This window comes from Podarcis bocagei, assembly GCF_964188305.1.
Source record: "Podarcis bocagei genome assembly, chromosome: 2".
NCBI lineage: Eukaryota > Metazoa > Chordata > Lepidosauria > Squamata > Lacertidae > Podarcis > Podarcis bocagei.
In genome coordinates, this window is record NC_138126.1 from 92,293,640 (window position 1) to 92,317,744 (window position 24,105).

The 24,105-nt window shown below is 45.9% G+C and overlaps 1 protein-coding gene across 2 annotated transcripts in view; it reads left to right on the plus strand.

Moving 5' to 3' along the window:
- The window catches only part of USP43 (ubiquitin specific peptidase 43), a 91,442-nt gene that overhangs the window by 47,899 nt on the left and 19,438 nt on the right, over window positions 1–24,105 (plus strand). For both annotated transcript variants that reach the window (XM_081184445.1, XM_081184446.1), the window contains 5 exons: window positions 7,222–7,314; window positions 9,158–9,293; window positions 9,668–9,812; window positions 18,296–18,458; window positions 22,401–22,512. In XM_081184445.1, coding sequence (XP_081040571.1) covers window positions 7,222–7,314; window positions 9,158–9,293; window positions 9,668–9,812; window positions 18,296–18,458; window positions 22,401–22,512 — 649 coding nt within the window. The remainder of the gene's footprint in view (window positions 1–7,221; window positions 7,315–9,157; window positions 9,294–9,667; window positions 9,813–18,295; window positions 18,459–22,400; window positions 22,513–24,105) is intronic.

Consider the following 24,105-nt stretch of genomic DNA (forward strand, 5'->3'; position numbering starts at 1 on the left):
TCCATGGCAACCCGTTGTAGTGTTTGAAAGGGTGGCTGGTGTGGTGGTAGCTAGGCAAACGCCGCCGCAGGGGCACACGCTAGGCTCCAGGAAGCCACTTTTCCAGCACCTTACTTTCCCCGGCTGATATCCATGCAAGCAAGCATTTCCACCTGGAAATGCGCTGAGATAAAAAGGCACCCTCACCCCACCCTGCGTTGCTTTGCATGCCACACGCCACTTCCCAGCTTGCATCCTGTGAACAAAAACAGCCTTTCCGGCAGGAAATTGAAATGGCCCCGTGTGACAGAACTGGCCCCTTCCTGAGCTCTGGAGAAGTCTCATTTTGACGGGCTTTATTTCCTAGCGTGAGCCATCACAAAAACTAATAGAAGTGCAGGGCAGTTGCTCTACGTGGTTTTCTGCCTGTGCTGTGTGTATATATACACCATGGTTTTGTGTGTGCTCTGCAAGGAGCATTAAATTCAGTAGCCTGAGATTAGCAGAGGGTGGGGGGGCGGGTTTCTAGCCCTTATGGCAATGAAGGTGAGTTTAATTATTTTTGTGGGCAATGGTTGGTGTAATCTCAGAAGCCAGGGAGACAGGTTGGTGTACAAGGGAAGGACAGGCAGCTAGGAAGCAACAGGGTGTCATTACTCTTTATATCTTTATGCCCTTCCATGTGCCTAGTGGAGCTGAACAATTATTGCGGAAGAGAAATGAACAAATGCACACATTTTATCGGTTTCCAAAATTGAAAGAAGTTTAGGTTTTCATTAAAAATAAAAAGGAGCGCCCAGGACTCCTTAAATAGTCAACACAATTGCACCCTTGGTTAGCAGAGGCTCTGTTGTTTTGCTCCGGACCACCTCATTAAAAATTGCTGCAAATCTATTCTCCGATAGCGCCTACATGTGGTGGTTGCAATTTCCATGGTATCTGAGGCAGTTTTAAGATTCCATCCGCCTTCTGCAGTGAAGCAGAAGAAGAGCTTTAGATCTCTCCTCGCTGAGCCAGCCTCCCCCACGCCCAGCCTAACCCCATGTGCCCCCCCAAGGCCCCCTTTCCCATCGTGCTGGTTGGCAGAGAGAGACACGCCAGGCATGCCAAGTGGCTCTCCACTCCCCAATTAATCCCTTTCCCATTAATGCTTATTAAAAAGGGCTGCTTTCATTTTCAGCCTGCCAACCTCAGATCTGTGCGTCAAAGCCTCTCTATATGCAAACGATCTATTAATGGTGCAGTGCTGCTCTGCTCTGAGCTGGCTGGTGAAGGAATGGAAAAAGTAGGGCTCGGAGTTTGGCTTGACTTTAATTTAGGACGCGAGTGTGTGTGTGCATTTTTGGGGGGGGGGACGTGAGAGCGAGAGCTCGGGAGGTGAACTGGCTATTTCCATTAAATATATATAATATCCCTGCGGAGCTTGGATAGAGTACTTCTTCAAAACTTGGTACCTGAGCGGGAATGGCAGCAGGTGGGAGATTGAGTTTGCCAGGGTTTCTTACTCATGCGTGGTCTTTGGGTGGGGGGTGGGGGGAGCCGCCACAGCGCCATTGATAGCCATTCTTGTATTCTGGCACTGTGATCAGGGAAGGTAAAGAGAGCCCCGCTGGATCACTCCAAAGTTCCTCCTAGCACAGAATCCTCTTTCCCACAGTGCTCAGCCAGATGCTTCTGCGCAGCCCAGATACAAAGGGAACAACCCTCTTCTGTTCTTTGACCTCCCCCCACACTCCACCGCCCGCCCAGCAACTGCCTCTGAGCTTGGGGTTGAGCTATTACGGTCAATAGTCACTGACAGACCGATTCCCCCTCTGCGAATTTGTCTAATCCTCTTTCGAAGACATCTAAGGTAGCGCCCGTCCCCACATCTTTCTGGTGGCAAATTCCATTAGCTGTGTGAAAACAGTACTTTCTTTTGTCCGTCCTAAATCTACCCCTTCATCAGAATCATTGTGTGATTGCAACTTCTAGAAGGGGGGGGGGAGATGGATCTCTCTCCCTCTCTGTTTCTCTTTCCGTGCATAATTTTGTTTTTTTTTTTTATAAATTTTTATTGGTTTTACAGAATTTTAGAAAACAAACAAACACTTAAAAAGACAAACATACGCGTATAATTTCATAACATATTTTCATAAACCTCTTTTCTAGGACTTCCCCATACCCCCCCTTTCTGCATCCCAATGTCCATAATTTTATAGCAACTCCCAATTATTACTTTCCAACCTCTGTCATCTTAGTCATCTCTGTATTCTAACCTTATATCACTGTATCCCTTTGTTCCTAAAAACCACAACACTCTAACATTCATTAAGTTTATAATAGTCCTTAAGATAACTTTTGAATTTTCTCCATTCTTCTTCCGCCGTCTCTTTTCCTTGGTCACGGATTCTGCCTGTCATCTCGGCCAATGTCATATAGTCCATCACTTTCATCTGCCATTCTTCCAGAGTGGGTAGATCTTGTGTCTTCCAGTATTTTGCGATGAGTATTCTTGCTGCTGTTGTAGCGTACATAAAAAAAGTTCTGTCCCTCTTTGGCACCAATTGGCCGACAATGCCCAAGAGAAAGGCCTCTGGTTTTTTAGGAAAAGTACATTTAAGTACCTTTTTCATTTCATCATAGATCATTTCCCAGAAAGCCTTAATCTTCGGGCATGTCCACCAAAGGTGATAGAAGGTACCTTCAGTCTCTTTACATTTCCAACATTTGTTATTGGGCAGATGATAAATTTTTGCCAGTTTGACTGGGGTCATGTACCACCTGTATACCATTTTCATAATATTCTCCTTTAAGGCATTACACGCCGTAAATTTGATACCGGTGTTCCATAACCATTCCCAGTCATCTGACATGATATTGTGACCGACATCCTGTGCCCACTTAATCATAGCTGATTTAACTGTTTCATCCTGTGTATTCCATTTCAGCAACAAGTTATACATTCTGGATAAATTCTTAGTACTGGGTTCTAACAATTCGGTTTCTAATTTTGATTTTTCCATCTGGAAGCCAATTTTCCTATCCTGTTTGAAAAATTCCATTACTTGATGATATTGAAACCAATTTTGTACCTTGTGCTTCAGTTTCTCATAACTTTGCAATTTGAGCTTATCTCCATCTTGTTCCAAGATTTCCCAATACTTCGGCCATCCGACCTCCATATTGAGTTTCTTCACTGCCTTGGCCTCCACTGGTGAGACCCATCTAGGGGTTTTATTTTCCAACAGATCTTTGTATCTTATCCAAACATTAAACAATGCTTTTCTAACAATGTGATTCTTAAAGGCACTATTGACTTTGTCATACCATAGATATGCATGCCAACCGAAAGCATTATTGAAACCTTCCAGATCTAAGATGTCTGTATTTTCGAGGAGCATCCATTCTTTCAGCCAGCAAAATGCTGCTGCCTCATAGTACAGTTTCAAGTCCGGCAGGGCAAAACCCCCTCTTTCTTTAGCATCTGTCAATATCTTAAATTTGATTCTGGGCTTTTTGCCCTGCCAGACAAATTTCAAGATATCTTTCTGCCACCTCTTAAAACATTCCATCTTATCCAGAATCTGCAAGGTCTGGAACAAAAATAACATTCTAGGCAATACATTCATTTTAATCACAGCAATTCGGCCTAACATTGACAATTTCAAATTTGACCATATTTCTAGATCTTTTTTGATTTCTGACCAACATTTTTCGTAGTTGTCTTTATACAAATTCACATTTTTAGATGTCAAATAGACCCCTAGGTATTTCACCTTCTTAACCAGTGTCAACCCTGTCTCCTCTTGAAACTTCTCCTTTTCTGTATCTGTTAAATTTTTTCCTAAGACTTTGGTTTTTTGTTTATTCAACTTAAATCCGGCCACCTGGCCGAACAGTTGGATTATTTCTAAAACCCTTTTCGTACTAGTGTTTGGCTCTTGCAAAGTCAATACTAGGTCATCTGCAAACGCTCTTAACTTGTAATGTTTAGCTCCGACCTGCACTCCTTTGACCTGCTGGTCTTCCCTTATCATATTCAGCAACACCTCCAGGACTGAAATAAAAAGTAATGGGGAAATTGGGCACCCCTGTCGTGTTCCTTTTTCTATCTTAAGTTCCTCCGTCACTACATTATTTACAATCAATTTAGCTTTTTGTTCGGAGTATATTGCAGCCATACCATTCTCAAAACCTTGACCTACCCCCATCCCATGAAGATTCTTTATCATAAAACTCCAAGAAATATTGTCAAAGGCTTCCGTGCATAATTTTGTAAACCTCAGTGCCATTCCCCCCATTAGGCATTTTCTAAACGGATCCCTCCCCCAATACTTCAGCCTTTCTTCTGTGGGAAATGTGCTCTGGCTCTCCGATATTGAGGCCTTTCCTTAAATGTGTGTGTGAGAGAGAACTTGGAGTCCTACTGCAATCAGAGACATCCATTCCCCCCTTTGATCTTATCCACCAGGACTCTTCTTACAGTTAAGCTATGGAATTTGCTATCACACGGTGTAATGATGGCTGCTGCCTTTGACAGCATTAAAAGGGGATTAAGCACATTCATTGGGATAAGGCTATCTTGATGGTTATGTGTTAACTCCAGGATCAGAGACACCATGCCTCTGACATGCTGGGAATCGCAAGTGAGGTAAGTGCTATTGCACACAGGTTCTGCTTGTAAGCTTCCCATAGGAATCTGGTAGGCCACTGTTGAGAACGTTAGTGGACCAGATGGGCCTTTGGCCTGATTCAGTGGGGCTTTCCTTATAGTATCATAGAATTGTAGAGTGTCGGCAGGAACCACAAGGCCCATCTAGTCGAACCCCTTGCAATGCAGGAATCCTGCTCCCACAGCTTGGGCTCGAATACATGGCCCTGAGATTAAGATGCTCTACTGACTGAGCTGTGTTCCTCATTAATTAAATGATGATGGTGGTGATGATGATCTAGGAGGCCAGATGTCAAATTCTGGAGGGAGGGGAGGTGGTCTGCTTCTCCTGATGGTTTCACCTTGGCAAAGTCAGACTGCCAGTGCATGCAGTGTGGTTGTGTGAAAGTGAGTGGGAGCAAAAGAATGCAGATAAAAATAGGACTCGGTGTCTTTTAAAATAATATTTCAAGGGTAGCTGCAAAGAAGGAGATAGGGCAAGCTTTAAGTACAGAGCAAAGTGGCTCCTGCTACACAATACCTGACTCCCCACCCCTCCATAACAAATACCAGCTTCCTAGAGGGCAGATTCAAATGTAAATGATGGCGGTAGTGGGGGGGTTAGACTGTCTCCCAGTGCTGTGCCCTTGATCCAAATCTTTCCTTCTCCCCTGCAACACCTTTTAACAAAGAAAAATCCATTGGCCAATCTGATCTCCTGTCACATTTAGTTTGGCCATTAGTCTCGAGATGTTGGCTGCAGTTTCTCGATGGGGGGAGGCCAAGCATTCAAACACCTTCTCCATTTTTGTTCCTTCACAGGTACAAGAGCTGAGCCTTGTACATGTATCTGCTAGAACTCTGTTTAGTGCAATGCATTGGTCTAACTGAATGTGGATACCATGCCAAATCCTATGTTGTGTAATGCACGGTGCCTCCATGCCTACAAATGCATGTCCAAAGGGAGTGTTTTGGGTCATTTCTGGTACACATTTAGCAAAACTGTGCTACAGAAAAGCAGATGCAGTAGTGCTTTTGGGTGGCATGATATGATGAAGGGTGTTACCTGCGTCCTTCTGAAAGCGCACCTGTATATTTAAGTGAGACTGCACCACTGATGAAAAAGGGACTTACCTGAAGTATCCACATAGGTGAAGATAACTTTCTATTATTAAGGAGTAGCTGATTGTTTTCCTTTCTAGAATGGATTCAGCCCTGCATGTTGAGTCTAACCCTCACTTCTTCCTTTTGGGTAATCTTTTATTTTTATGTCACATACTGGAGCCTGAACTCCCAGGTAATCTTGTTAGGTGCAATCCCATTAACTGGCTAGGACTTGCACCACTGAGCCAATCTCATTAAAAGCTGGTCTCACTTCTGATGATCGGCTCTGTTCACTGCTGAGGAAATAAGTCTGCTTCTGGTGGAATGGGCTAGCCCTGCTAGGTGGAGGGCTACTTGTGGAAAACCCACTCTTTACTGCTGAATTGGAGCAAACAGCACAAATTGCCGTTTGTTCTGATTCAGCATTAAAGAGCAGTTTTCTTGGGGAAAGCAGTGGGGCAGAAAATAACCACTCTGACTTTAAAGGGTGGACCTGTGCCTAGAAAGAGCAGGGATGAGCCCTGCTCGCAGTATTGTAGCTTTGGTCTTTTATCTGTTCTTTGAAACCAAGGGTATGTATTGATATGCATCAAGGGGATTGCTTCAGTCAGCCACAAATCATCTTGGTGAAGCACAGAATGTCTCCATCACAAAAATGGATTTGGCGCTATGAGGCTACAAACAAGTGTCAGGAAGAAACACTATGCTGGATGAACAAAATGCGATTTGGTTATTACAGTGAACTCAGTGTTGGATGTGAGCTGAGGGGTCAGCTTTGTTTTCCAGCATGTGTGTAAAACATGTTCCCACCCCAGGGCAACTATGGGAGAGAAAAGTTTCATTCAGCGATAAGAGCTTCGAAATATTTTGTAGTATCTACCCTGTAGATAAAAGAATCGCCGGTTGTGGCATGGAACTGGTCACAGTGACATAGAGGATGAGCATGAGTGTAGTAACCAAAAATGTTGTTGCCTGGGGGACAGGGAAGAGTGTATTCATTTATGGCAAGTCAATTTACAGGGATACAAATTTAGAACTATTAACTGTCTGATCTTAAGCTCCTCAAAGTGACTTCAGTATCATGCTGCTTTTGATAATACTTGTAGACTGGGTGCAGATCTTCCTTGTGGTCATTCTTCTGTGGGGAGTCTACTGACTCAACCCTCTTTTTGTAGAACAAGGGGCCCCCTGGGCAGCCCTTTGGCTGGAGCAATGCGGCTGTACCTGTGAGATTAAAATGGTAAATCTAAACAAATTTAGTGGGAAGCAAGTCTCATGGACCTCAGCAGTGTTTATTTCCAAGTTGTTAATGGGCAAATTTGACAAGGGGTGACCTTCTAGGACCTTAGTTATTCTGCATTCCACAAGTTCTCCTTTTAAGCCTTGAGGCCAGATATGAGCTTCAGACTTCTAGAATACAAAATGTGAGGTCAGCCCTACATTTTCACTGGTGTAGTTATCCCTTGACGTGGGATCTGACAATGTTTCTCTCCCTCCCTTTCCAGGTCCTCCTTGACTTGCCCTCACTGCCTAAAGCAGAGCAACACCTTTGATCCCTTCCTGTGCATCTCATTGCCCATCCCTTTGCGCCAGACCAGGTATGCGAGCCAAGTACCCACACTTTCTCTCCCAGATCCTAGCTAGGGAAATGACGAATCAGTCTAATCAGGTCTGTGTCTCTTCTGCATGCATTGACCCGTAACTCCCTTGCACCCCACTTCTGCATGAATTTATGATTTCAAAGAAAAGCTGCATGAAAATTCACATTTTAATATTCTTTTTAAAATGTATTTTGAAATTTATTTTCTTTCAAAATGTGCATGCATTTTGATATGTTCTTGATCCGCAAACTCCCTTTGAGTTCAGTGGGGTTTACTCCCATGGAAGTGAGTCCAGGACTGCAGCCTGAGTTCCGATTCATACATTAGTCTGGGAGGGGGAGGATTATCAGGTCAGCTCCTGGTGAAATTAGCAAAAACCAAATTGCTCAGGCATCCCTGGTCCAGCCTCTCTGAGTAGTGCCTAGTAGTAAAGATCAGTGAAGTGGTCTGTTATCCCCCCCAGGCAGATTTCTTCATCAGCCCCATTTCAGGTGCAGAAAAGCCTGCATATTCTTAGTTTTCCCCGAGGAGAAAGCAGACTGTCTTTTTGTCCAACCAAAGCAGGACCTTTCCCCTCTCAGAATCAGTGCATACAGACTCCTCTGCACATCTATTGGGAGTTGGCAAGGCAACTGCAATGGTCACCTACAGAGATAGCCCTATTCACTTGCACTTTTGAGTCATTTCTGAGGGTTTTCCCACTCCCACCCAGCAAAACATTGTCTCTCTCTGTACAAGTTGGCTCTGCAAACACACACACACACACACACACACACACACACCAGCCAACAGTAACTAGTCCATGCTGTCCATTTATCTGCATGGTTCTACTAAGCATTAAAACCAGGAAAGTTTTTAAAAGTCTTTAAAAATGCTCCCAAGATGTAACCCATCACCATAACTTGCAAGTCCTGGGGGAAAAAAAGATATTTTCCTCCATGTACTTGGTAACTTTACAAGGATGTTGCGTTGAGTGGGAGTGAGGAAATGCCCCCCCCCCAGTAGGTACATGGGACAGCCATCTTTATTTCTGTATACTTTCCCAGGAAGAGACTTCACTTTATGATGTTTGGGTGCTTACCAGGAGTGTTGGATTGTGTTCATAAATTCTATAGACCCACCCACCCGCTCAATCTTCACTCACTCTCCATAGATTAATCCACATTATTCACATTTATCTGTTTTTGATCCACAGATGGGTCTGTTGTTCCTCCGCCCCAGTGGGTAGTTTCACTCCCAAATGCAGAGCTAACTCGGCTCCTCTGACATCTCTTTTCTGATGGTGCAGGAGTACATGCGGAGTCTGTCCTGTGCAGACTGCAGATGAGCCAGTAATGACTTTCCCCTCCAGCTAAAAACTTGCAGTCACAGCCAGTCATCAGCTTCCAGCAACGGCGCTCCCAGTTCTGCTTGCCATGGCTGATGCTTGGTGCATCTTTTCTTTAATAGCTAGAGGGCTTACCCAGGCCTCTGGTAGGCAGCTCCCATTTGTCGGCTGTTGCTGGAGCAAAGGAAGACAGAGGATTGCATGCAGGGGAGAAGAGACCAGTGTATCTAAAGCAGGCATGGGCAGACCTCAGGCTTATAGGATCTACTTTGCTGTTAGGCTTTTTTTTTGGACTTTTATTTACTAGAACCCTGAGATCTACTTTGGGAAGCCCAAACATTAAAAATTTCACTGTTCAGGGCTGCCTTCAGAACTAACAATAATTTTATTATTTATATGGGTCCCAGGGCTCTGGGTGCACCCTGTATCTCACCAGGGTGGGGCAGGACTGCCATTTGGCGGCCATTTTGCTGCACCATTCTAAGTTCCCTTTCCCGGCCCCTTTCCCTCCAGGCCTTTGAACGTCACCCTTGTCTTCCAATCCAAGAGCCAGCGATTTGTGCGTGTGGGCCTGGCTGTGCCTCTCCTCAGCACCGTGGCAAAGCTGAGGGAAATGGTGGCAGAGGAAGGCAAGATTTCACCTGACCAGGTAAGCCAGACTTGTTCCTGCCCCCATGCTCTGGGTGCCCTTGTTCCCTGCGAAATGCATACAGTGGTACCTCTGGTTAAGAACTTAATTCGTTCTGGAGGTCCGTTCTTAACCTGAAACTGTTATTAACCTGAAGCACCACTTTAGCTAATGGGGCCTCGCCACTGCACGATTTCTGCTCTCATCCTGAAGCAAAGTTCTTAACATGAGGTACTATTTCTGGGTTAGCAGAGTCTGTAACCTGAAGCGACTGTAACCTGAAGCGACTGTAACCTGAGGTACCACTGTATAAGCCCATGAGGTTTTCCTTTCTCATATACTGCCTAAGTCCTCAAGCCTTGCAAGGCCCTGACCATTTCACTCTGCCGCTGCAGGTGATCCTGGCTGAGCTGGGCCAGTCAGGATTCCGGTGCTCCTTCTCGGACGACGAGGACCTGAACACCATCGCAGAGGGTGACAACATCTACGCTTTCCAGGCTCCTCTCTCCTTCAGCAGGGCCAACTCTTCCCGCCTCTCAGGTGTGTCCTGCTGTGGCGGCTGTAACACATTCTGAATGTCCCTCCAAAAATGCCCATCAAATAAGCTCTGGAGAGGTGGCCAAGTTCTTCTCCATCCCCAGGCCCCTGGGCCTCTGCTCTTGTCCAGCTGGCTTCCCCCTCTCCACATGGAGGTGTCTGGCACTCAGAGCTTCAGGTACTTTTGTATCAAATGGTGAAAAGTTGAAGAAAATAATAATTCCCTCCACTGAGTATTTATCCCCCCTGCCAATTCCATATTGTGCTCGGCCTGAGGGCCAAACCAAATATCAACACCACTAGAGCTGTGTTCTTAAATCCAGATTGCTGCAATAACATATCTGCCAAGTGCCCTGTTTTATGGATGGCCCCATTGGCTTTGAAGGTGCCCCGGGGTCTGCCTTCGCCCCAGGGTTCATGTGGATTCATGTGGCTGGTGGGCAGGTGGGCAAGGGCAAAGGTGAGTGGAGATTGGGTGGGTGAGGGTGGGTGTCCTGCTTTGCCCTCCCAGAATGTTGCAGGGTATGCAATAATATAGGAAGCCGTTTGTGGAGGAGCCTAATTTAAGGGGCAAAAAGTGCTTTCCTCAGCCTTTTTCCTTTCATCCCCCCAGCTTGCTGCTCGAGTCACTTCCAGTAGTGGGACCCCCCCCCCAACTGGAAGACAAGGAGTAAGGGAGAGGGGCTGTGGGGGTGTAAATTGAGAGAAGAGCTTCTCTCACCCACACATCTGTTTTATTCCTCAAACAGGGGCACCCATCTCCCCCACCCATGTTCTTGGCCATGGCAGCAGATCCAGGTTTAAACACACTGATCTGCTGATGCCCATGTCTAGCATGGCCTTGAGAAAGCCAGGCGGCCGTGCGACAGCCATGTGTGACAGACAGAATGCTCCTTTATTCAGTGACCAAGCAAAGATACTGCTGCCAAAAGTAACAGCCTCAGAGCCGGGCAATTTACTCGGCACTTATTAAGAATGTAGTACCTGTGCTGATGTTGTGAAGGTTGGGATGCTTTGCACAGCGGCATTCAGAAGCCAGTGAGGAGGAGAGGAGAAGGAGGAGGAGGAGGAGATGCCCGATGCAAGAGGAGAGAGTTTTCCTGGCTTGATGGGATCACAAGGAGGCCAGTAACTTTTAACTGAAGACTGGCTCTATCCATCAGCCTGCCCTTGTCTCCTCCAGCCAGCACAGATTAGCCACAGTCACAGCAAATAGCCTCAGAATGAGTGGGCTTTAGGGGCGCCGAGACTCTGTCACTTTAATGGCCTCTTATTAAGATCTACAGTCTTGTGATTGCATCATGAGGCCTCTGGGAAATACCTTTTCCCTGCAGAGTCAGAGGACCTTCTCCGCCTCCGCTGGCAGCTTTACTACCTAGCTGTGCAAAAGGCATTTTTCCTCGAGCCTGCTCTTTGTTTGGCTTTCGACTGGCTCTGGCAGACTGTGAAGAGGTGATGCACCTGTAAGGCTGAGACGCAGTTGCCGGGACCAGGTTTGAACTGACAAAATGGGACAGCTGCTTCTGAGAAGAATTGGATGGATGCTGTTGCATTGATCAGCCCAGGAACCTCTCCTGTGCCCTTGGTCCTGTTGCTCAGCCTCCTGGCCTGATTTCCTTCTGAGAGGTTTCAAGTGGTTTAGCATTGAACACACAAGTGGGTATTGTTGAAACTGATGCAGCGAAAGCTTTCTTGCTCCTGCTTTTCTGCAATAAGTGTGTTCTTCGGTTCCTTCTTTTTGAGGGTGTCTGGAGAGCACGTGTGGTATAGCCCTCGTCTGCTAGGGTCATCTCAGAGTGCACATTGTTTGAAAGCACCTGCTTTGCCAACTTGGGAAACTTTGCACATCATGGATGCTGCAAGGTTTCACCAGGGTTATTAACCTTCTGCATACAAGGCGAGTTTGATACATAGGCGCATTCACAAAAGTAGCTCCACACACGCATTCAGAGGTGGCCCTGGGCCATTTGGGAAAGGTGATTTCTGAACAGTGAATTGCTCAAAGGATGCTTTCAGACCATTGCTATTTTCAGGTGGGATTCAGATCATGTACCAGGAAATTCAGGTTGATTAATCAGGTTGATTAATGAATGAATGTTAATATGGTGCTCTTAAAGCAAACTGGCTTCCTCCCCCAGATGGGACCTTTTTGTAATAAGCAAAGTGGTAGAAAAATAGACTGGGAAGCGTAGGATAAAAGTTGTATGGCATGTTTTCTAACTTCCCTGCAAACAAATAAGAAATGAATGCTCAGTAAATCAATGACATCACATAACCTCCTTGCAAACACTTGATAAACCTGTTAATTTTTCTGAGTGTTTCAATGCTGGGAGACACCACAGTTCACTAGAGCTTTTTTTCTCTCCCAGTGTTTGTTTGCTGCAGCTATTTTGCCCCCTCTCCACCCCCACTTCCCATCTGTTCTATTCTTTATGATTCCTTGTTGTGGCAAAAGATAAATAAAGTACAACAAGCTGATATTTTGCAATGAGTAACTGGTGCGTATTGTTCTGTATGCAGTTGGGTTTTCTTTTCTTTTCTTTTGCACCAAATATGCAAGGTCATATTTTATCAGAAAAAACTCTTACATTTTAGTATGCTTTGTTTCCCTAGTCCTAACTTGTTACCAATATGAATCACAGAATCATAGAATTGTAGAGTTGGAAGGGACCTTCAGGATCATCTAGTCAACACCCCTGCAGTGCAGGAATATACGGGGACTGAACCTGCAACCTTGGTGTTATCAGCTCCATGCTCTAGGAAGCACTGTTTGGACTACAAAGCTATAATCCAGGTTAAAGGCAGCATTAGATTAGGAACACTTGTTAAAAGAGAGAGAGAGAGAGAGTACTTAAAAAATTACGGTATAAAAGAAAACTTCTTGGCAGAATTAGACTAAACCTTGCATTGTATAAATATAAGTTTGTAGGGAAGTTAACAGAAACTATATAAGAAATATGTAACTGTGCAGTATAAGATAATCAACAGATAAAGTACAGCGAGACTAATTGGAAGTCATTTTTAATTTCTTGTTTTACAAGTTTTACAATCGTTCACATCACTGGGAGTACAAAGGATGTTAGTTATAAGAATTGTGTTGTTTCATATATTGCTTTGTTGTTGTTTAGTCGTTTAGTTGTGTCCAACTCTTCGTGACCCCATGGACCAGAGCACGCCAGGCACTCCTGTCTTCCACTGCCTCCCGTAGTTTGGTCAAACTCATGCTGGTAGCTTCGAGAACACTGTCCAACCATCTCATCCTCTGTCCTCCCCTTCTCCTTGTGCCCTCCATCTTTCCCAACATCGGGGTCTTTTCCAGGGAGTCTTCTCTTCTCATGAGGTGGCCAAAGTATTGGAGCCTCAGCTTCAGGATCTGTTCTTCCAGTGCACACTCAGGGCTGATTTCCTTAAGAATGGATAGGTTTGATATATTGCTACTGTCTGTCAATTTATAATTGGTTTATTTGATTGTATATTTGTTTGTTGGTTTGTTTGCTTTCCTGGCAGAAATGTATCTATTTTAAAACGATAAAGATATATATTTAAAAAAAAATAGATTAGGAACACTTGTTACAGGATAGGCACAGACCAGCTTTCTTAACCTGGGGTCCTCCAGATACGTTTCCCCCCAGCATGGCCATTTGGAGGGCACCAGGTTGGGGAAAGGTGCAATCCACCCCTAAGCCTGCTTTACTATGGTGTTCTGGCTCTGCCTTTCAGGCATTTGGGGAATGCTGTGCTGTGAACTAGTTCATGACATACAGCAGGAAAAGATATGCCCATACCCTCTCCTGCACAGCATCCCAAGGTTTCTCAGTTTAAGCTTGAAACACTGAAAATGGTTGAGGTTTGTAGCGTTAATGCAGCTATGTCGAACCATTCAGGAAAAAGCCCATGGGAAAAATGTCTCCTTTAACGTAGCTGAAATGGAAGCAGACGTGATTTGGCTGTTTGCAGTTGCTTTCATTCCAGTTATTAGCAGGCAGATGAAAGAGAGGTGGCAGGCCTGAGATGAGACTGAGAATGATGTTGGATTCCACCTCCCATTGGCAGGTGTCTCAAAGAAGGTGAAAACCCCCAGAGTTCCACCTCCACTTTCAGAAGTTGCCTGCTCCCATACAGTACCAGTTGTTGGGAATTGCAGGTGTTTGTGCATTCATCTCCAGCTTGCAGCCTTCCCATAAGCACCTGTCTGGTCAGCAGGCGCTTCTTCTCTTCTTCTAGTTCCGTGACTACTGTGCAAGCTCAGGCAGGTGTACCTGGGAAAAACAACAACAAAGAGACAGATCCCCTCCTGCAAACACATTAATTGCAAAATTAATTGCAAAACAGGTAGTGAGTGAGTCTGTAGAGCAGGTATAGGCAAACTTGGCCCTCCAGATGTTTAGGGACTACAACTCCCACCATCCCTGACCACTGGCCCTGTTAGCTAGGGGTGATGGGAGTTGTAGTCCCAAAACATCTGGAGGGCCAAGTTTGCCTATGTCTGCTGTAGAGCAACAACATGAAGCATCTCCAAACACACACACACACACACACACACACACACACACACACACACACACACACCACAGTCCCTGGAAGATTCCCCTAGGCATTGGAAGGTAGTGGCAGCATGAACCCACCTGTGCCAGCTCAGCCAAACTCTACGGCAAGGGTCTTGTTGGATTACAACTCCCATAATTCCTGACCGCTGGCTGGGGTTTATGGGCGGGTCACTGGACCCCTAGAGTTTGACTGAAATGACACAGGTGGACTCATGCTGCTGCTAATGTGCTGTGCGCTTTGGGTACCTTTTGGGGACAATGATTTTTGGGAACTCCTGATGTTGTTGCTCTAGAGCAGCAGTTCTCAACCTGTGGGTCCCCAGCTGTTGTTGGACTACAACTCCCATCACCCCTAGCTAGCAAGGCCAGAGCTCAGGGATGATGGGAGTTGTAGTCCAACAACATCTGGGGACCCACAGGTTGAGAACTGCTGCTCTAGAGACTCACTTGGATTGTAGAATTGTAGTATTGGAAGGGACCAGAGGGTCATATGGTCCAGTCCCCTGCAATGCAAGGATCTCAAGTAGATCACCCTAGGTCACAGAAGGCCACCCATCCTCTGCTTAAAAACCTCCAAGGAAAGAGACTCCACCACCTCTGTCCATTGTCGAACAGCTCTTACTGTCAGTCAGTTCTTCCTGATGTTTAGTCATAATCTTCTTCCTTGTAACTTTGAATCCATTGGTTTGGGTCCTAGCCTCCGGAGTAGGAGAAAACAAGCTTGCTCCATCCTCCGCATGGCAGACCTGTGATCAATACCGTTTTATAATTAGTGTGTTGCCAAAAGGGGACCCATCTCTGTTTTGTGACTAATACAAGAAGTTATTTTTAGCCTCCCATGGACCTGGCAGGCAGCCAAGCCATCCGTGCTTCAAAAGGTCAGGCTCTGAATCGAGATAAATTGGTTTTACAGTCTGCAAAATGCCACTAGAGATCCAAAGAGCTCCAAGTCAGGGAGCTGGGAGGTGTTGTGAATCCTGGAGTGGCAGGAGGGTGTAGCCGAGGGTAAAAGCCCGTAAAGAACGAGAAAAGAAAAGAGAGGCAAAGGGGAACGATGGTGCCTCTTCTAAAGAAACCCAGAAGTTTTGGGGGGAAACAATAATAAATATTCGGCATGCTTCCACCTGCTCTGTGTAGAATCATAGAGTCATAGAATTGTAGAGTTGGAAAGGGACCCTGAGGGTCATCTAGTCAACCCCCTGCAACACAGGGATATCAACTAGATCATACATGACAGGTGTTTTGAGTCTGTTTCAGTGTGTGTGTGGGGGGGGGGAGGAAGCATTCAAACATGTAACTCCTTCCTTCAGCCTGAAGTGGAGCCACAGGCCAGAAAGGTCATTACTGCTTCATTCTGTTGATTTGATAAATGAGCCAAACGTGACTTCCAAGTTCATCCCAATTTTTTTTAATGTATTTTTATTAAAAATTCTCTTGGTTTACAAAAAGTATGTGTTCTCTCTCTCTCTCTCTCTCTCTCTCTCTCTCTCTCTCTCTCTCTCTCTCTCTCTCTCTTTCCAAGTAACATTTTTTTACAGATCAGTTTTGTTTGTTGAGACACTAGGAAGAAAGGGGGGGGGAGAGGTGGAGAGGGGGAGGTGAGTGGGGGTGGGGTCAGGTCCGATTTGAGAATCCCGCAGCTGTGAATTTTGAGATACTTCCCTGGATAATAATAATAATAATAATAATAATAATAATAATAATAATAATTCACGATTTATACCCTGCCCATCTGGCTGAGCCTCCCCAGCACTCTGGGCGGCTTCCAATCAAGTGTTAAAAACAATACAGCATTAAATATTAAAAACTTCCCTAAACAGGGCTGCCTTCAGATGTCTTTTAAAGATAAGATAGCTGCTTATTTCCTTCACATCTGAAGGGAGGGCACTCCTCAGGGCGGACACCACTACTGAGAAGGCCCTCTGCCTGGTTCCCTGTAACCTCACTTCTCGCAGTGAGGGAGCCGCCAGAAGGCCCTCGGCGCTGGATCTCAGTGTCCAGGCTGAACGATGGGGGTGGAGACGCTCCTTCAGGTATACAGGATATGGACTTTGCAAGGCTGAGGCTTCAAGAGGGCAGTTTGGTGGGGAAGAAGCCAGGTGCTGAGAGGAGATTGGGGATGAGCTGAGCCTTGGCACTTATGGCTACATTTTGGGATGGGTTAGCTTTATATGCAAAATGAGAAGGAAAACTGGAGACAAAGTGCCGTGGCAGTGATTTATTGCCTCTCCGGGCTAAACAAGAGGCCTTAATTGAAAAACATCAGAGGAGACAGCGCACGCAGATCTGGGAGATGAAGTTCATGGCAATCCTGCCTTTTGGACAGCCCTGTTGCCAGGTGGTTTTGATGAATTGCGCAGCCCAGATCTGGGGAGGTGGACAGATCGAGTTGCAAATTGGAGGTGCAGATTGGACTGATTATGCGTGAGCGTTTATTGCTGGTGATAATAGACACCAACTTGTTGAGAGTGTTAATATTTATTCTTCCTTGCGGAATCGCAGATCTGGAAGGGATTAATCTGAATCATTTTGTCAAACCTTTGTTCTAAGGCAATATGTCCTATATCTTATGAATTTTGGATGATCTGTGTCTAGATTTTCTATGAAAGTTCTGGAAATTGAGAGCCCGCAAATCTCGAGTCACCGTATTCCCTTGCTATCTATTATAATTAGGAAGCTTCCCCCCAACCCTGAACCTCTCATGGGTTTTATTTACCATGGTATGGGGGTGGGAGGGAGCTGGGGGCACTGTTGTCCAGTGGTTCCACTCCTTCCTCCTGGGCCATGTCCAGAAGGTGGCGTGTGGGGATGAGTGTTTGGACCCCTGGGCGCTCACTTGTGGGATGGCTTGGGGCTCCATCCTCTCCCAAATTGTTTTCAACATGTATATGAAGCCATTGGGGGAGATCATCAGGGGGTTGGGGTTGAGTGTTCACCAATATGCAGGTGATACCCAGCTCTACCTGTCTTTTAAATCAGAACCAGTAAAGGCAGTGAATGTCCTATGTGATTGTTTGGAGGCAGTTGGAGGGTGGATGGGTGTTATTGGATTGAGGTGGAATCATGACAAGAAAGAAGTACTGTTTCTGGGGACAGGAGGCGGGCGGGTGTGGAGGACTCTCTGGTCCTGTATCGGGTAACTGTGCCCCCAAAGGACCAGCCTGGGGGTCATTTTGGACTCACAACTGTTCTTGGAAGTGCAGGTTAATTCTGTGTCCAGGGCGGCTGCCTACCAGCTCCATCTGATATGCTGGCTGAAATCCTACCTACTGGCACACTGTCTCGCCAGAGTGGTACATACTCTGGTTATCTCCTGCTTGGGCTACTGCATTGCGCTCTGCATGGGGCTACATTTGAAAGTGACTTGGAAACTGCAGCTAATCCACAATGCAGCAGCTAGACTGGTGACTGAGAGTAGCTGCTGGGACCACATAACACCTGTCCTAAAGGATCTTCACTGGCTCCCAGCACATTTCTGAGCACAATTCAAAGTGTTGGTGCTGACCTTTAAACGGCCTTGGCTCAGTATACCTGAATGATGTTAAAAGCTCATAGTTAAACCATGGAACTCACTCCCCCAGGAGAAGCTGATCACCACCAACTTTGATGGCTTTAAAAGAACATTGCACAAATTCATGGAGGGTTGGGTTATCCATGGATAGTAGCCATGATGGCTATGCCCTGTGTCCATGACTGAAGGCAGCTATGCTTCTGAGTACCAGTTTCTGGGAATCGCAGGTAGGCAGAGCACAATTGTGTGCAGGTCCTTCTTGCAGGCTTCCCAGATGCTGCTCTAGAATGCTGGGCTAGATGGACCATTGGCCTGATCCATCAGCTCTTCCTATGTTCTTCTTTAAGCCATTCCCAAAGTAGTTGTCCAGTAGAGGAGAGGGATGCCTTGGGGATTTACTCATGTGCGTTATTCTTTCCTTTTCCCAGGTTGTCCCCACAGCCTCCCATCCTCTCCCAACTCTTCTGAGCCTGAAGGCCAGCGCTTGGCTCATAACGGGGCCATTTCATCGGAGTTCCTGCACCATGGTGGAGGGGGCAGGATCCTGCTCCTTGTCTGTAATGTGGCTGGGGCAGGGCAGCAGGCCGTGCGGTAAGTCCTGCCCAGCAGGAAAGCTCTTGCTGGAACGGTTAAGAGTTCTGCCACTGTGGCTCAATGGCAGAGCTTCAGCTTTGCATGCCAAAGATCCCAGGTTCAATTCCTAGCATCACCAGGTAGGGCTAGGAGAGACTCCCTGTCTGAAACCCTGGAGGACCGCTGCCAGTCAGTGTGGACAATAACGGAGCTAGATGTACCAATGGTCTGACACAGCATAACACAGTTTCTTAGGTGCCTTTCCTGAAATGGGCACTTGACCTGTTGGCCGTCCCCTGTTACTCTCAGGCTCGCAGAGGCCTTTTCAGAGGGATGGGACTTCAAGCTTGGGAGTTAGTTAGTTGCTTGGTTTTTTTTGTTTTCTAGATCCCAGCTTGCTGATTAGCAGCTCTGAAAAAGCCGGAAGCAATCACAGAAGCAGCAGCTGGGCTTGTTAAGAGCAGTTTCCTTTGTGTCATTTGGCACAACATCTGGGCTGTGTAACATTAATGCTGAGCTCTGATAAAGCAAGCCTAGTGGCAAGTTAATTGTCTCCACTTGGTGACGAAGGGGCTTGGAATGGAAGCGCTGTCGCGTCAGCCAAATCAAGCTGTGCAGCGGGTCTGGAGAAACAACCACCGAGTGTCCAGAGCTGCGCTTTGGACCATTTGGCCTGCAGCGGTGTTCTGCCCGGTGTGCCACTTGTTCCTTCAAAAGCCCATTTCTTTCCCATGCTGGAGATGTGGATGGAGGTGGGGGGGGGGGGGAAGAGCTGCACTCGGTTTACCAGCCACTGATGGCTGCGAGGAGCTTGCGGGAGGGCGATTGGATGCAAAAGCACTGTAGGCGGGTAATGAATTCACATTGCACATCCCAAATGTCATTAAGTAACGCTCTGCATGCTTGCAGTGGCTAATAAACCAGTCATCGGCTGGGAAACGGCTTGTAACATGCTGAGCTTTATGGAGGGCAATTTATCTAGCAATATTTCCGTGTTACGTAGGCAGGCCTAGCATGTCTCCCTCTCCCCTCCTCCCAACCCAAGTGCTTTTGCAGGGACAAGAACTATATGGCTTGATTCCTAGAACTTTTGCCTGTCCTTTTCGTACCCCATTTATTCAGCCAAACAGCACACACAGATTGCAGGGCTCAGGAAATGGGGTACTGATAGTTGTCAGAACAAGAAAAGAGCTTATAAGATGCATTAGAGGAGAAGGTAGCAGGAACTTACTTGAATCTACACTTTTGGTTCTGTCACGTTGCCGCAAATGGGTGGTGATGGTAGCCATGTCTCCTATTTTTTCAGAGGACAGTCCTCTACATGGGGGGGGGCCGTCTTCTCTTTGAAGGGTCATCTATTTTACAGGAACCTGAAGATGGGGCAGCAGAGGTCATGAAGTTGCCCATCAACAGTTAGCAGCTGGATAGCAGATTAAGCAGGCAAACAGGTCACTTGTGCACACGCCATACATTTAAAGCACATGTCTTCTCCCCAAAGAATCCTTAGAGTTGTTGTTTTCCACTCAGAGAGCTACAGTTCCCAGCACCCCTACAGTAACTACAGATACCAGAATTCTTTGGGGGAAAACATGAGCTTTGAATACATTGTCATGCCCATTATGTTGCATTTCTGTTTAAATCAATAGTAATCATTTCTGAATTTGCATTTAGAAATGTAAATGTGCATATGCAAACCTCTTCTGGAGATGCATTCCCCACCCCTTTTTTGGCAATGTGTGACTAGCCACCCTAAACTGGAACTGGAGGGTATATGTCTCCAATAGATCAAGTGGTTTGCTTGTCCCCCCCCCCCCCTTATTTGATTTTGAAGGGAGAAAGGTTTTCCTGGCTTCTCTTCCTATCATTTCCATTAATTCTCTTTGTAGCTCTTAGGAGACTCAGTCTTTTGAGTTCTGCAAGCTGACCAAAGGAGCCTGGAGTTCCAATCTGTCAAGTCTGGCTGAGAGTTACGCTGGCACCACCAGAGTTTTGAGTGCCCAGCTGTCAACTTTCAGCCTGGGATCAAGCAGTTCAGATCAAAAAGTGCAGTCTCTTGAATCCCTAGGTCAAATATGTTTAGATTCATAAAGAAATAAATAAAATACTTTCAAAACAAGCAAAATAGTTTTAGCATGGAAAATAAAGAAAGCAGAAAAATACACACACTTTTTTCTGCTCCTGGGAGGGATATATGAGACCAAGTTTCATTTGCCTTTAGTTGCAGAACTAGTAATGGGCTATGTGGAGTTTTTTTGGGGGTTTTTTAACTCAAAAAGAAAATATTTTGCCAAAGAAAGTTAGCCTTTACAGTAGAAGACTTGCCTGCCCCAAATCTTTCATGCAGACTATCCGGCCAGCCTAGGCTTTCCCTCAAATAATTATCTTGGCTTTGAAGTGGAAATAAGATTTAGCTTTCCATTTAGTCCATTTGCATAGTCCCTAAGCCCGCCTGCCCTCAGCCTAAATTTGTTCAACTCCTTCCCACCCATTTCATAGTAGACTGTGGAGTACAAGATCTGATCACACCTGATGAGAATGATGAAAGTCCTGAGCAAATATCTGCCATAAAATGCAAAATTTCCAGACATGACATTTTGATTGGCAATAGATGACTTGAAGCATTTCCAGGTTATCCAGCCCACCTGTTTTTATATCTCACAGGTGACTAGCATGCCAAGTTTGTAATCTGCTTTGGAAATGGCCAAACAAGATTTTCTAGAACACTGGGGAACTGGTCGAGTATTATGCCAGAGACCCACGCAAGATCATTTATTTGCATAGATTTCTCATAGTATGTTTACCTCTTAGTTTACCCCTCTTGCAAAACCGATTAAGTTATTTCAGAATTCTCTTAGTTTGTGCTTTCACGTCTCATCACGACATTGGATATTGCTTCGGGAGCTTTCTTGCACCCAGTAAAGCTGACTGATGCAGAGGCGAAATGTACAACAGGGTGAGAACACAGAGAGAGACAGTTTCCCTTAATCCTTTGCCTGCACTGCCTCCTGCTGGTCTTGCACCCTTCGTCTTGATGAGCTTCCCTTTAGTCTACATAGAGAAAGCTGAGATTGGTAATGTAACCGCCACCACTGTCAGCCATTCAAGAAAACATGAATGCACAACCAGTCACCCCTTCATCATTCTTCCCTTCTCAGGCAGTATCAGTTGGGGAGAAGTACAGAGGAGAACTGGCTGAACAAACATAGGGAATATAGGAAGCTGCCTTATAGCAAGTCAGGCCACTGAATCCACCCTGCTCAGTAGAGTTTGCACTGATGGGCAGTGAGCCTCCAGGGTTTCAGACAGGGGTCGTCTCCAGCCTTTCCTGGAGATGCTAGGGATTGAATCTGAGACCTTATACAAGGAAGGTTATATTCTATCACTGAGCTACGGTCCTACCCCAGGTCAAGCAGCACGTTGGTGTGAATGCTTTAAAAAGTGCAGGCATTTATATTAGTGGCTTGAGTGCAGGATGCTCTTTTCCTACCCAGGAACAGCAATGGGCCTTTAGTTTGCCGGCTGCCCATTGTCCAGGGTCAGCAGAGGGTCGCCTGAATGGTAACATTCCAGTTGGGTAGCAGCCTGGGAAGAATATCATCCCAACCTCAGAGATGCTGCTCTGTTATCCCCTGACATCTGAAATGTAGTTGCATTTCCCGGAGAGCAATGGGCCTGGGCAAAATGATGGGTGATGGAGGAGGAGAAGTGGGAAATTTAGAGCATCTTTCTTGCTGAACTCTGGCAGTCGGCTATTCTGAAATAAGTCCCCGTTGGCATGATCAAATTAATGTGATGTTGAATTCCACCCTTCATTTCATTGGGAAGTAACTTTAAAATTTAGATACTTCTGCCAGTGAGTGAGTGATGTCTTGGCTTCTTTTGTATCACTAAGTGAGCAAAAGGCACCTGAAGGCTAGTTTCTTTGCACAACCTACAGCAATTCTCTAATGTGTTTTTCAGGTTTGGCCCACCTTTACTGATGCGGGAAGACAGAGCCATGTTGTGGGATCAGCTGCAGCAGTGCATCCTGGGCAAAATGCGCTATCTGATGAGAAGGGAGGCCCAAGTACAGGTGAGTCCATCCTGCTGTCCAGGCACTGTTGCATCTGCCCTGTTTCTCCTGCTCCTGGAGAGTAGGAGAGATGCAGTGTTTGAAGGGCAGCAGCTTCTTACAGAACATACTGTACTCTCAGCAAAATTAAAGCAGGAACAGAGTGCCAAGAGTCAGTAAGCATGCCAGGGAGCTCTTGGGTCATCCTAACCCCAGCCTCAAATCCCTTAGGAAGCAGCCATCGTTCTCCCAAGTCACAAATCATGATGGGGCAGGGGAAACTGCCTCCACTTACAGGCAATTATTGGCCTGTAGCTGTAGTTATTTGTATCTTTCTTTTCCATTTCAAATTGTTTATTTGCTTAACTACCCTTCATCAGCAAGAATCGTGGGGCAGTGTAGAGAAATATGATTAAAACAAGAAGTTCCGTCGAAGCACACAAAAACGTAGTAGTGTAGAACAATAATCTGGCCTTCACCTTAATTAATGCAACCAAATCAATGCAGAACAGCATCAAACTCTCCCAAAGACCCAAGTGAAGAGATGTGACTTACGACTGTCAGAAACTCAGTAATGAGGGTGACAACCGAAACATCCTGGGTGGGGTCATTTTATGGGCAGGATGCCACCACTGAAAAGTCCCCGTGCTGCGTTTTGGGATCATGAGCAGTGCTCTCCCCCTCCCCCCACCGGCAGCAGATTTCAGTACCTTGGCTGGCAGGTACCAAGAGAGGCACTCCTTCAAAGTATTTGGGCTCAAAGTTGTTTACGGTTTTTAATCAGAACCTTAAATTGGCCCTGGCATTGGCAGCCAGTGAAGGTTGCACAGAATTGGTATTATGCGGTCCTTTACTCTATATAAGAGAGCAGGTCCCTGCCTCAAGAGGCTTACAAACTGGAATATAGATTGACAGTAGCAAAGAAAGGACAGAGGAAAGGAAAGGAAGGCAGGGGAAAATGTGCTTTATTTCCATTACAAATACTTGGGCTTACTTACAGCAGGGCACAGTGACAAAATTATAAACTTTTGATCTAGTTCTGAAGACACTAAATTCCTCATAGGGGAAAAATGATTTAGTTTAAGTGTTATATTTGTGTGTGTCTGTTACTTGCCTTTTGGAGTTGCTCTAAGTGGGTAGCATTTTAATTAAATTACAGCTTATTAAATCATAATTGGTTGCCACAAGGGACCTAAAATTAAACTCCTGTGCAAAATGAAGATTGATTATTGCATCCAGATCCAGGGTAGTCACTTGTAGATGCTTGGCAGGTCTTTTTCCCTGGCATGATTGACACCGTGTAGTACTCTCGGAGGGGAGAGAATCCTGCTTCCGGCCTCCTAATCCCCTCTGTTTCTTCCAAACCGAACATTTGGAAATAAAAACTGCGGCAATAAACACTGCCGATTGCATGCAATGAGTGGGAAAAAAGCATTCTCAGGGGTTGTATGTTTATAAATAGACATTTCCTCCCGTCTGTGTTCACGCTGAATGTTTGGCAAGGACTCATGTTTCCCCTTTTATGTTGGCTGGGACAGCAGAAGCAGTGGTACCCTCCTGGCAACAGTGATGTGCTCACTGGGAACAGGGATGGGGTGAAGTGAGATGGTGGCT